The sequence below is a fragment of the Garra rufa genome, chromosome 18 (assembly GCF_049309525.1).
Source record: "Garra rufa chromosome 18, GarRuf1.0, whole genome shotgun sequence".
NCBI lineage: Eukaryota > Metazoa > Chordata > Actinopteri > Cypriniformes > Cyprinidae > Garra > Garra rufa.
Genome location: NC_133378.1, coordinates 36,562,120 through 36,576,716, shown reverse-complemented (window position 1 = coordinate 36,576,716; position 14,597 = coordinate 36,562,120). Strand labels below are relative to the sequence as shown.

General features: G+C 36.0%; 1 protein-coding gene across 1 annotated transcript; it reads left to right on the top strand.

Annotated features, from left to right (window-relative positions):
* Positions 1-6,874: 6,874 nt before the first annotated feature.
* sall4 (spalt-like transcription factor 4) lies at positions 6,875-14,351 on the top strand. The gene is made up of 4 exons (XM_073823540.1): positions 6,875-6,958; positions 9,748-12,225; positions 12,303-12,607; positions 12,700-14,351. Exons 1-4 carry the CDS (start codon positions 6,892-6,894, stop codon positions 13,120-13,122), a joined length of 3,273 nt encoding a protein of 1,090 aa, XP_073679641.1. The 5' UTR covers positions 6,875-6,891; the 3' UTR covers positions 13,123-14,351.
* The last annotated feature ends 246 nt before the right edge of the window (positions 14,352-14,597 follow it).

Below are 14,597 nucleotides of genomic sequence, written 5' to 3'. Positions count from 1 at the left end.
GCTTTTGTGGAATAGAAAATTTCCACAGATAACGGTTCTTTAAGGAATTGTCAATGCCAATAAAGTATAAAAGTTCTTTGCATCTTTTTTTTTCAGGAAAAACCTTTAACATACATGGAACATTTCCTTTGGGCGAATAGTATAGGAAAAGGTGTATTGGATAATTAAAATGTTCATCACATGGTTCTTTTGAGAACTGTTCACGAACAGGTACTTTGGGAAAATTGTTTTTGAAAAAGTTTTTGCAGTGATGCCACAGAAGAACCATTTTTGGGCCACCAAAGAACCTTTCAGTGAACCATTTGTTTTTGTTTTTAGTGTGAAGATTATTTTAAACATCTAAAGAGCCATTTACACTATATGTGCGTTTGTCTAATGAAAAAATTTCATAGATGTTAAACGTTCTTCATGGAACCATCAATGCCAGTAAAGAACTTCTATTTTTTTTTAAGAGTGCAATCCAAAATGGTGTTTTCACAGCAATGCCAGGGAAGAACCATTGTTGGGTCACCAAAGAACCTTTCAGTGAACATTTATTACAAGAACCATTTGTTTTCATAGTGTGAAGAACATATTAATCATCTAAAGAACCTTTTTCCACTGTACAGAACTTTCGTCCAATGGAAACATTCAATGGACGTTAAAGGCTCTTTGTGGAACTATAGATGCGAACAAAAGACTTTCACTCCTTAAAATTAAGGTTCTTTATTGGCATTGATGGTTCCATAAAGAACTGTTACATCTAGAAACTTTCTAGATGAAAAAAGTTTCTTTTAAAAAATTTTCATTAAAAAATCTTTGGGGAACCAAAAATGGTTCTTTTATGGCATCACCACAAAAAAGCCCTTCTGGAATCTTGATTTTTGTGAAATTTCTTAAAAACAAACACTCAAAATTGAGGTTTTTGCAGTGATGCCACAGAAGAACCATTTTTGGGTCACCAAAGAATTTTTTTCTTAGTGTGAAGAACATCCAAAGAACCATTTTCCACTATATAGAACTTTTGTCTAATGGAAAGTTTTCATGGATGTTTAGCGTTCTTCATGGAACCATCAATGCCAATAAAGAATTAATTTTTTTTTTTTGCCACAGAAGAACCAATTTTCGGTCACCAAAGAACCGTTCAGTGAACATTTATTACAAGAACCATTTGTTTTCTTAGTGTGAAGAACATTTTAATCATCTAAAGAACCTTTTTCTACTATACAGAACTTTCGTCCAACGGAAACATTCAATGGATGTTAAAGGCTCTTTGTGGAGCTATAGATGCAAACAAAAGACTTTCACTCCTAAAAATTAAGGTTCTTTATTGGCATTGATGGTTCCATGAAAACTGTTACATCTGGAAACGTTCTAGATGAAAAAAAGTTTCTTTTAAAAAATATTCACATTGAATAGTTTTCTTCCGTGGCATCAAATTTCACAAAAAAAGTTCTTTATATTCTCTTAAAAATTCCAAAAGGTTTTTTAGGGTGATGCCATAAAGAATAATTTTGGTTCCCCAAAGAACCTTTCCATGAAGAACCAGGGAACATTTCCATTTTACAAAAGACTGTTAAAATGTTTCTTTTAACTGTTCGCTTAAATGTTCTTTGGGGAACCCAAACTGATTCTTCTGACATTGCTGTTGAAAATTCTTTTTTGGAATGTTTATTTTTAAAGGTATATAACATCATATGAACTTAAAAGTTATGTCAAAGGGCTCTGTCTTGAGTATTTCTGTACATTTTCAAAGAATGCTGTAATGCAAATGTGTTATTTTGCGTTTGTTTTCATGCAAGCAAGACGCACTTTGCTTTCACTTTGGGTTTATTCAGATTTGCAAAGAAACATACTAATTGGTGATTCAAAAGACCAAAACCTATGTTTATTGGTTTATATAGATGACAGTTTGAACCAATCTGGGCACAGGGGACCGTTCCTGTTTGGCTCATAGGACCGAAACGTATTGATTTCATCTGACAAATCAGTGCTGAGGAAATGTGATGACGTAATCACGCTCACTACGGAGCCTCTGAATATCCAAATGAGACAAAAAGAGTAGACTCTGTACTTTACGAGACTTTTTAAAGCATTCAAATTGGATTAGCGGTTCAAAAGTGATTAAACATTTAAGAACAATAGTTATTTTTAGCCGCCGGCGGCTGTCTCGGTCTTTGAGGGTTAAAAGGCTCTTAAATGGCATAATCAAGAAAATTTAAAAAGGTTATTTTGTGTACTATGGCAATAAGGGAAATATATAAAGATTGTGAAGAACATCTGAAGAACATTTTAATCATCTAAAGAACCTTTTTCCACTATACAGAAGTTTCTTTCTATGGCATTACTGCAAAACAGCCTTTTGGAAACTTTAGTTTTAAGAGTGAATGCAACAAAAGAACCCCTTGTGGTTCCACAAAGAACCTTTCAGTGAAAAGTTCTCAAAAGAACCCATTATTTCTTACTGTGAAGAACATTTTAATAGTCTAAAACACCTTTTCCACTTTGCAGAACCTTTGTCCAATGAAAACATTTCGTGGATGTTTTTTGGAACAACAGATGCAACTAAAGAACCTTTCAGTGAACCATTTGTTTTCCTAATGTGAAGAAAATTTGAACTGGAACCATTTTCTACTATATAGAACTTTTGTCTAATGAAAAGATTGCATGGATGTTAAAGGTTCTTCATAGAACCATCAGTGCCAATAAAGAACTGTTACCATCTGTGGATTCTATTCCACAAAAGCTTTTTAGATGGAATATTTACTGAAAAGTTCTTTGGGGAACCAAACTGATTCTTCTGACATTGCTGTGAAAATTATTTTTTGGAATGTTTATTTTTTAAAGGTATATAATGTCATATGAACTTAAGGTTCTTTTGGCAATGAGGGAAATCTATAAAGATTGTGAAGAACATGTGAAGAAAATTTTAATCATCTAAAGAACCTTTTCCACTGAACGGAAGTTTCTTTAGGGAACCAAAAATGGGTCTTCTATGGCATTACTGCAAAACAGCCTTTTGGAAACTTTAGTTTTCCTAAAGAACATTTGAACAGGAACCATTTTCTACTATATAGAACTTTTTAGGTGAAAAAAAGGGGTTATTTTAAGAAATATTTACTGAAAAGTTCTTTGGGGAACCCAAACATGGTTGTGAAAACTCTCTTTTGGAATGTTTATTTTAAAAGGTATATGAGATTATATGACCTTATAAGCATCTTAAATGGCATCATAAAGAGAACTTAAAAAGGTTCTTTTTTGGCAATGGGGTTTTACTATGGCAATGAGGGAAATGTGTAAAGGTGTAAATTTATATATATATATATATATATATATATATATAAATTTATTTATATATATATAAATTAATAACTGCTCACTGGAAGTTTCTTCAGGAAACCAAAAATAGTTATATGACTGATTTTATGAGTGAATGTCTGCATTAAGGTATTCCAACACTGCGAAGTTAAGTATTTTCCCAAACACCTAACGGCCGGATTCCTGTAAGACCGGTGAGTCACAGCGTTTGCTTTAACCTCAGCCTCGGTCGGTTTTAATGGATACAACACTTACATGTCTGGATTGGGGAAATGGATTGAAAATATTCTTTCTTCCTGTTCTCCTAAGTCACAGAGGCCCTCCATTAAGTTTAGGGGCATCAATCTCCTCCAGTGTAAGGCATATACGCGGCTGACAGTGAGACGGGTGGGGGGTGATGGCCTATCTTCTTTTGAGAAAAGCTATAAATTCTTTCGCACCCTCAAAGCACTTGCCGTTCTCACATTGCCTTATGAAAAAAGAGGGCGGGAGGGAAGCGGGGGTTAAAAAAATCCATTCTGAGCTGGGGAAATTTACAAAACCATAGCTGTCCATCGCAGAACAGGATGTGCCAATTGGTGCGTGCTTTAACAGCAGTTACTGACACATCTGATGTACTGAGATTATCCAGTGAAAAGCAGCGCATAATGCACGTTGTTAGCTCTAAAAGGCTGGTTGTGTGCGTTAAATAAGATGGAAGCTGGCCCATTTGCATTAAAAGCAAACTGAAGAATTTATAAGCAAATTTATCTTCACTGTTCAGTGTCTGCAAACACAGCAAATGACTCATGCGCCGCCTTATCCAATAATCATCTATGGCATCTATGATACATCCTGACTAAAACCAACAGAAACAAACAAAAGACCACTGACCAGTGCTTATTTTTATATCCAGCAAATGACATCATTAGAAAAATATTGAAGCTTAGGGTACATTGTGTCTTGCATTAACATATTTTGGTCATTTTTGGTCATAGCAACTCTTAAAACGATTTAAAAAAAAACTGCAACATAATACAATGTGTGTGTGTGTGTGTGTGTGTGTGTGTGTGTGTGTGTGTGTGTGTGTGTGTGTGTGTGTGTGTGTGTGTGTGTGTGTGTGTGTGTGTGTGTGTGTGTGTGTGTGTGTGTGTGTTTTATACAAAAAATAAAATATATAAAAATGTGCATATATGTTTTTTTACCCTTCCTTTAGTATTTCCAATAACAAACTTAAAACAAACCTGAAACAACATGACACAGTGATAACGATAATTGTTAAAAAAAAGAATGTTGATATTAAAAAATGTTAAATACATTTTTTAAAAAGTTTAAAAATGAAAAAAAATGCAAAAGACATACAGAAAATTATTTTTACAAATTATTTAATAAATGTTGATATTTAAAAAATGTTAAATAAATTTTTAAATAGTTAAACAAAATGTAAAAGAGACTATTTTAAAGACTATTTTACTATTTCTATTAAAAAAACTCAAAAGAAACCTGAAAAAATGACATAGTGATACAGAAAATACTTCTTAAAAATTATTTGAAGAATGTTGATATTTAAAAAAATGTCAAATTAATTTTTAAATAGTTTAGAAATTACAAAAGAAAAAATGTAAAAGAGAATATTTTAAAGAATATTTTAGCATTTCCATTTAAAAACTTAAAACAAACCTGAAAAAATATTATATATTTTACAGATAATACAGTTTATCAGTTTATATTTATAAAATTATATAAAAAATTATTTAAAGAATGTTGATATTTAAAAAAAATGTAAAATAAATTTTTAAATAGTTTACAGATTCTGACAAATATGTAAAAGAGAATATTTTAAAGACTATTTTAGTATTTCCATTAAAAAACTAAAAAAACCCTGAAAAAATATGACAAAGTGATACAGAAAATAATTTGTACAAATCATTTGAAGAATGTTGATGTAAAAAATGTAAAAGAAAGTTTTTTAAATAGTTTAAAAATAAAACAAATTAAAAAATAATATTTTAGAGAATATTTTACTATTTTTATTAAAAAAAACATATGACAGTGATACACAAAATATTTTTTAAAAATTTGTTGAAAAATGTTGATATTTTAAAAAAATGTCAAATTAATTTTCAAATAGTTTAGAAATTACAAAAGAAAACAATTTAAAAGATAATATTTTAAAGAATATTTTAGTATTTCTATTTAAAAACTTAAAACAAACCTAAATATTAAATAATATTATATACTTTAATATTTTAAACAATATTTTACTATGTTTAATAAAAAACTTAAAAGAAACCAGAAAAATATGACACAGTGATACAGATAATTATTTTTTTAATATTTAAAGAATGTTGATATAACAAATGTTAAATAAATTTTTAAATAGTTTAAAAATTCAGAAAAAAATGTTAAAGAGAATATTTAAAAAATATTTTAGTATTTCCATTAAAAAACTTAAAACAAATGTGAAAAAATATGACAGTATTACAGATAATTATTTTTAAATTATTTTAAAAATGTTGATATAAAAAGTTAAAAAATTACAAAAAAATATTTTTTATTTTATTTAATTTTATACTATTTTAATATATATATATATATATATATATATATAAATATGTATATTTAGATGACATATATAGACGCAGGCACAAAAAATAGTCTTTCTTAACTAACATATCTATACATCCATGTGTTTTGACGTAAGGTAAGACAATTGCTTTACATACCGCATTTGAATGACCTAAACAACTGCAGTATTTTCCTCATTTCTCCTTAAACATTTGCATATATTTACTTGCCTGCTCTTCATTCATACATTACACATATGAGTCTGATGTGACAGGCAGCTCTTTGTGTTTAATGTGATGGTTTAATGTCGGTTGCAATTTCCATATTTAAATCACAGAGCGAAGAAGCACGCACAGATTTGTCTTTATGTACACTGAAAAAATACATTGAACATTTGCTTCATTTAGAATCCAAAAAAAGCAGCATTATCAAGTACTAAAACGACAAGTTTGTCATATTTAATTCAAATAAGTTCAAATAAAAAAAAGTGTTTATTTAGTTATTATTTAATCATTTCATGATTAAATAATGTATATAAAATATATAATAGAAGCTAAATATATAATTCATAAAAAGATGTAAATAAAAATACGATATAATAATACTCAAATATCAAGATTTATATGATAGGCCTACTTATAGTAAAATATAATAGTGTAAAAAATAAAATATGATAATAATAATGTTCTAAAATAATTACAGTTTTACTCCCCGCCTGTGCACTTCCTTCCCTCCCTCTCTCTCTCTTTCTCTCCAGCATCACTCTTCCCTCCCTCCCTCTCTCTCTCTCTTTCACATCTCCTCCCCCTTTCCCTCGACTCTGCATTTCTCATCAATGAAGCCTCATTTGAATAATGCGCGAGCACTTTGGACCGGAGCCAATCAGCTGTCAGAAGAGCATGATAAATCGCAATGCATTATTGATAATAATAATTACTTTGACATGCGCATTTCTACTCGAGGGGCTAATTTCCCCCAACCTGGAGAATTTCTAAAGGAGAGGGACTAAATAGTCTTACTATTCGCCCCTGATGGTTGTAGGTTACCATGTCGCGGCGCAAGCAATCCAAACCACAGCATATCAATTCAGACGAGCCCGCTTCGACAGAAAATGGTAAGTTTGTGGCGACTGAAACTAATGGCAAACTTTGATTATCATTTTGTTCTCGTTTACTGTTACATTTAATATCGGAATTATGCAATCTGGCTTCAGTGGGATCACGAAACTTGATATTGAGGTGATGTGGATTTTGCTAAATATAGATAAATTGAGCAAAAAAGTTGTTTTATACTTACAATTAGTTACAAATGCGGTGAAACTTGGATTAATGTTTATCACTAACGTTACAACTTAAACTGGTCTGAAGAAACAAACCTTAGTTTGATTAATTTTAATGTTTGTTGGCCATTTGTTTAGCTAATCTAATGTTTACGATTTACGAAGTTAAATGCTTTTGCGTTTTTACGTTCGTCCATTTGTTTTCACATATTTAGTGTTGCGTTTGTACGTTTTTTTTTTTTTTGTCATTCAAAACTATAACAAATTTGTTTTTCAAACGGATTTGAATGATATAACCTACCTATTGAATTGTTTAACGATTTTTTTTTTAAAGTCGTTACATTTGTTTTTCGATCCATTGTATCACTAGCTCATAAATGTACACGTATATTCCAGACTATCCTTGTGTGTTAATATTTGATGTGGCGCACTGGTATCACTGACCACTGTTAAACAAAGGTGCTCAACAGGTCGGCATGAAATGTGAGTCGCGAACAAGCTTGACCACAAAGCAATAAATCCCCCACAGTTTCTTTTTGCTCGCATATGGAGATGTGAATGGGGGATGGAAATGAAGTTGGCTGTAATGGGGGTGTAAGTGTAAACTACATGACTATGTATCTCCGCGGAAAAACTGAGATGTAACTCTTCGTATAAAGATGGTGTACTTGTTTGGTTATATATGGAGTTTGCTTGCTAAAAAGTTGCTTTTAATTCAACTCAGTTGTAAAACATTGCGTATGGAATTCCCTTTCAGTTAAGGTACAATCAGTGTGTAACACTGTGAAGGTATCAGTAAAGATAGGCTACATTGTATCCCTTGTGCATTGATCAAACGCCCTCTTGTGGGGAGTTGAATAACCACGGGGGTTACAATGTATCCGTCCAATTGTCTAACCCTAAACACATGGTTGAATCATGATTAATTTCTGGGACATTTTTGTTTGTTCTAATTAAGCCCTTTTAGGTTGTGGTTGTGCTTCCTTTTTTAGAGTTTTAACATGCAATCAAATGTACTACCAGTTTTTATTTTTAACAAACTTCTTTATTTGATTTGTCTCATAGAGGTGTTGTGTGCTTGTCTGTTAGATCTGAGAACAATGCAGCTTTTTTTCTTTACCACTCAAGTTGTCTAGTGAACAATTAACATGTCCAGTTTCACTGTCAGAATGCTAACAGGTGGTCTTTCCCATTCATAAGCGGTGATGAAATTTGCATTTAACAATGGGCCGGTTAAAAGGGCCTTCCTAATGGTGCTGCGGTGGCTTAATTTGATTTGCTTTGCATTTTCTGCAATTAGATTTGACCAACTGGCTTCTTCATGCTGTTATCAGCGTTTTTAATTCATCTTTAGACTGCCTAATAACATTTGTGACCCTGGACCACAAAACTAGTCATAAGGGTCCATTTTTATAAATTGAAGTCTCAAACTTCGTTAGGATGGGACAATATTTGACTGAGACAAATTAAGTTCTCGGCAATGCATATTACTAATCAAAAATTAAGTTTTGATATGTTTACAGTAGGAAATTTACAAAATATCCTCATGGAACATTATCTTTACTTAATATCCTAAGAAAAATTGATAATTTTGACCCATACAATGTGTTTTTGGCTATTGCTATAAATATACGTGTTACTTATGGCTGTTTTTGTAGTCCAGGGACACATTTGTGTTAAACACCAGTTTGTATGTGCATATGCTGTGCTTTTCATGAGCCATATTATTTAGATTAATTTTTTTTTATTGTAGAGGAATACAAGGGTTGAAGGAAGAAGTTGTTTCTGATATGCAAATTATTTTTTGTAATTCTGACTCCTTTCTACTAAGGTGTGCTTTTTTTTTTTTTTTTTTTTTAAATGTACTGTAAATGCTGCCCTCATCTGGTGAGACTGCTTAAAGCAGCTTAAGTTTATGTGACCGTGGACCACAAAACCAGTCAGGAGCGTCATATTTTTTTTTTTTTTTTATTTAAGTGTCAAATTGAGATCTATTGAGCTTTCTATTGATGTATAATTTGTTAGGATATGACAATATTTGGCAGATATGAAACCATTTGAAAATCTGGAATCTAAGGGTGCAAAAAATCCAAATATTAAGAAAATCGTCTTTAAAGTTGTTCAAATTAAGTGTTTAGCAATGCATGTTACTAATCAAATGTTAAGTTTTGATGTATATTTATGGTAGGAAACTTACAAAATATCTTCATGGAACATGATATTTCCTTAATATCCCAATGATTTTTGCCATAAAAGAAAAATCGATAATTTTGACCCATGCAATATTTATTTTCTTTGGCTGTTGCTTCAAATATACCATTTCTTAGGATAATAAGACTGGTTTTGTGGTTTAGGGTCACATATACCATCTGTGTTTCCTATTTTAAACATTTGTTCTGTGCAAACTAAAACATTTAACGGCACTTGATTCTCATGGCTCATGATTTCAGAATATAAATGAGTGCCAAGTGAAATTTGACTATCTTTGTAACTGTATTCTTTGTCTTTTCAACAGTGTGTTCAGATAACATTTATATTTCTCTAAAATGTTCCATATTTACAACACCTTATCCTTTGGACTTGAATACTAAATCATCTCTTGAATTCTTGTCTTTTTGCTAAAGGGATCTTGCACAACGGTCAAGGTGAGGAGGATGGCAACGAGGCTAAGAGACGACGATCAGAGGAGACGAGGGTCTGCGACAAATGTTGCGGCGAGTTCTTTGATGAGGCAGAGTTTCTTGAACACGAGAGAAATTGCACTAAGAGTCAGCAGGTTGTGATCATGAAAGATGGTGACGGGACTGAAGTGCCCACTGAGTTCTCCCAGCATTCTTTGGGTGATTTCCTGGGTGATCATAGTGATCAGCCTAGCTGTAATTCCCATTCAAAGCACAGTGCAGAGTCTGAGGAGATGATGGATGGAGAGCTAATGCTGAACCAGGATGACCCCTCGAATCACGATCAAGATGTGTCTGGGAGTTCAGACATGGGGTACATGGTATCTTCCAAGCTGCAAGACTCTAATGTGACTCTTGAGTCCATGGCTGCTACTAAAGTTGCTGTAACCCAACACTCATCCAGTTCGTCCAGTCAGAAGTCTCCACCCCCGCAGCCCCACCAAGACGCCTTTCTCGCAATCCCTGTGATCCTGGAACAGCTGGTCAGCCTCCAGCAGCAGCAACTGCAGCAGATTCAGCTAACCGAGCAGATACGCATCCAAGTGGCCATGATGACGCCTCAGAGTTTCCACTCCGCATTGGGTGCTGCTGTGGATCCTCTGAAAGCACTGGGTGCGCATTTATCGCAGCAGCTTTCGGCAGCCGCTGCCCTCATTGGCAAGCGGACCGGTTCCCAGAACTTGTCCTTGGAGGCCTTAAAACAAGCAAAGCTACCTCAATCCGCCACCATTCCCACATCCCTCGCTGGAGGTTTGCCCTCGGTGCCCTTAAAAGCAGACTTAAAAGGACTCCCCGATTTGGCAAGCCGGCTTCCAGCGCTGCTTCCTCAGTCTCCAGGGGTCATGGGATTACAAAGTCCCTTTAATACCCTTTCAGCAAGCATGGATTCTGCTAAAAAGGCAAAAAGTAAGATCCCTGCTATACCGGAGTCCAAAAACAGCTCTGGTGAACATGTGTTCAAGCACAAATGCAAGTTCTGCGGGAAGACATTTGGAAATGACAGCGCTCTCCAAATCCACTTGCGCTCACACACTGGCGAAAGGCCCTTTAAGTGTAACATCTGCGGAAACCGTTTCACAACCAAAGGAAACCTCAAAGTGCATTTCCAGAGGCACAAAGAAAAATACCCACACATTAAGATGAACCCTCATCCCGTGCCGGAACACCTGGACAACATACCGACAAACAACGGCATCCCTTATGGCATGTCTTTGCCCATAGACGAAAGCAATTTTACAGACACCAAACCAGTGCTGGGGCTTCCCTCGACAGGTCTCCATCCACCAATGCTTCAAGGATTCAAGCCCTCCTATGATGTTCCAGTAAGTGGGGACCTCTACTCCCAGAGGCCTTCTTCATCTGGCAGCGATGGTGCATCCATTTCTTCCAGCATGTTCGGTCAGGAGATGACAGGATTGGATCAAAGCAAAGATTCCTCAGATGCACTCGCTGGATTGCACCACATAAATGGCAACGGTCTGCCTGGCGAAAATGGCTCTGGTACAGCAAAGCTTCAGCAGATGGTGGACGGCTTGGAGAAGAAGACCAGCGACCCCAATGAATGTGTTATTTGCCATAGAGTGCTGAGCTGCCAAAGTTCCCTCAAAATGCATTACCGCACACACACCGGTGAGCGACCGTACAAATGCAAAATCTGTGGCAGGGCTTTCTCCACCAAGGGCAACCTCAAAGCTCACTATGGCGTTCACAGGGCTAACACTCCTCTTAAGATGCAACACTCATGCCCGATTTGTCATAAGAAGTTCACCAATGCTGTCGTTCTCCAGCAGCATATACGTATGCACATGGGCGGCCAGATTCCCAACACCCCTCTGCCGGAGACTCAGTTCGAAAGTGCTGAAGCACTGGATGCTAGCATGACTGATGATAAGAATGTTGATTCAACTGGGCATGAAGAGAGCATGGAAGAGCAAGACTTTGATTTGGACAATCAGGACAAGCTGAATATCTCTGCAGAACTACAGCCTGTTGCCAAGGAAGATCAGGCCTTCCAAGGTCCACCATCTATGTTTACAGGCATCGCCGCCTTGGAGAACCACATGAAGAGCCTCACCTCTGCACTGAACTTGCAACGACAAAGCAGCACTGCTTCTGAGAGCGATAGCGGGCTGAAGGATTCCCCTTCGGGGTCTGGAGAAATGGATTACAAGAACGGACGCAGTCCGGCTGTTTCAGACTCCATGTCCTTTCACTCTACATCCCCTATCGACGGTACCCTGAGTAACGGACAATCAAAATCACCAGAATCCACAAACCCAGACGATGCTCTCAAATCCAGACCAGATTCTGACGCACCTCAAGATTTTAGCGAAAACAGTGGAGCATTGGACTTGACGTCAAGTTTTACTCCGAAGCCCATCAAAGAGGAGCCGGGCTTGTCTTTCACCAATGGCGAATATGGTACGTTTTGTGACTTTCAGCACGCTTAACATTTCCTCTTGATGTTTGCCTATAATTTTTCTTCTTCTCTCTCTCAGGTTCTAGTCAGTTGCCATTCATGAGGGTACCTCCAAGTCTGGTCAAACTAGAGATGCAGATTCCTCCTGAGACTCCCATGGGTGCCCACGGCCTCTACAGCTCCCAACTTCCCCAAGGTGCTGCCACTCCTCCTGCTTCTTCTAGTGCTCCTCGTCGGTCCACCAAGCAACATCTCTGCAACGCCTGTGGGAAGAACTTCTCATCTGCAAGCGCCCTGCAGATCCACGAACGTACACACACAGGCGAGAAGCCATTCGCTTGCACAATCTGTGGCAGGGCTTTCACAACAAAGGGAAACCTTAAGGTAAAGATTTCATTCAACTTCAGGATTTATTAGTGAATTGATTTGAAAGTCGCATATCTTGCGTATACTGACTCTTGTTTACTCTTTTACAGGTGCATGTTGGGACCCACATGTGGAATAACACCGCAAGGCGAGGTCAACGACTTTCGTTGGATAACCCAATGGCTTTGATGGCCATGGGCCCCGAGCCCAAGATGAAACCAGACATGTTGCCGCCTCCAAAGGATTTGATTCCCTCGCCGATTAATTTCGACCCGTCGATGTGGAACCAATACGCCGCTGCCTTCACGAACAGGCTGACCATGAAGACCAATGAGATTTCGGTCATCCAAAATGGCGGCATCCCTCTGCCAGGAAGCCTCGCTGGAGGTCCTTTAGTTGGCTCGACTGGGGGAATAACCAAGATGGAGACCTCTCAGATGAGCATCCCCGGCACAATTGCAGAAATGGAAAAGAACGGCTCTGACAGTCTAGCAAAGTTTCCACATTTTATGGAAGAGGGTAAAGTGAATTAGAAAGCAATTGGACTACAGATAGACGTTTTCAATCAACGGTCTGCAATGGCTTCTGAGCCTGCTGAAATGTCAGGAACTGGGCTATTTATTAATTCAGTCCTTTGTTGGTACAATCAATTCAGATGTGTAACATTTGCTTTTAAGAAGTCGCAAATTTGCATACCCTTGTTAAATGAGCCTATGCCTTCCCTTAAATGCTATCGATTACTTCTAGTTGAATCTGATCTAACTACTGTAGTTTTTTTTCCTTTTCTTTCTCTCTCTAATATATGCGGGTATTTTGTCAGTTTTGTATCTAGAAGTTGAATGTAAGTCTTACTTGAAATAGCTTTATTCCAGAGCAGTCTCATTAGTGATCGGACACTCTTTTTGCGAGCTCTATGACCCTCAGGACACGAGATTTCAATGTTTTAACAGTTAACATCTTGTTCATCTCTGCTTGACTACTCATGCTGTTGTTGTTAGTTGTGTTGCATTAAAGTTCACTAGTCACAAATAACATGCATTGCATAGGTGTTTGTGGAATACGTGCCTAGATAAATCAACCATTCCACGTAATCTACTGACCATTATGGTTTCATTGATGGACATTGAGTAGTTCTAGATTTGTTTTGAAACTGGATTTCACTAAGTTATTAATTTTTGACCTGATATAGTTTCTATTTGCGCTTAATACCAAAAATGAATTTGCTAAGTGCCTGTCTTGGAGTGCTTTTCTCTCTCCTCTTTTTATTTTCCCTTTTTTCCCCTAACAAGACACCACAAGATTGTAAAAAAAGGCCTTTCTTTTATTTAGACCACAATATGCTATATTTTTGCATTTAGCTATAGCTTTTTCAAGACGTCATTTAATTCTTTTTTTGAAATTGATTTAAAAGTCATTTTCTTGCTTTCAGTGATCTTAATCAAATATTAGATTGAGTTGCTTTCATTTGAGACCTTTAAGGCTGGTGTAATAATGAAATGCCTAATCATTCCTTGCACTTTATTTTTTCCCCTCATTCTGCTAAGATCTGAAGAGATAAACCAGGCTTATGCCGTTTCTTGGGCCCATCATTTAGATATCATTTGCTTGCTTGCTGCCGTTTTAGGACCCGCTGAGTTTTAGACTTGTAAATTTGCCATTTACCATGCATTTTATACTTGTGAGCAAAGCAGGCATGCATAACTTGTCTTAAAACATCAGTCATTCTTATTCTGGGAAAAAGTCATGGTTTGCTACGCAAATGTGTGTTGTTGTGGGGAAATGTTTTTGAGATTGTAGCCATGCATTCTTGAGTCGAAGGAATGAACTTGCGTGTATGCACGCAGAGTATCTAAACCGTAAAGACTTTACGCTGGTCAAATTTCTACCTCATTTAGATTTTTTTCTTTTTTTTTTTTTTTTTTTTGCATTGTGTTTGGAGTTATGGTCGCATTTGTGCCCCCGTAACCTGCTGATTTCTGTAATATAATGAATGTATCACCAGACACTT

What these genes read in the sequence shown, in the direction of transcription:
- sall4 (XM_073823540.1), top strand. Translation starts at nt 6,892, where the DNA reads ATGTCGCGGCGCAAGCAATCCAAACCACAGCATATCAATTCAGACGAG. An exon ending in GCCCGCTTCGACAGAAAATG is followed by an intron (nt 6,959 to 9,747) that starts GTAAGTTTGTGG and finishes TTTTTGCTAAAG; the next exon opens with GGATCTTGCACAACGGTCAA. An exon ending in TTTCACCAATGGCGAATATG is followed by an intron (nt 12,226 to 12,302) that starts GTACGTTTTGTG and finishes TCTCTCTCTCAG; the next exon opens with GTTCTAGTCAGTTGCCATTC.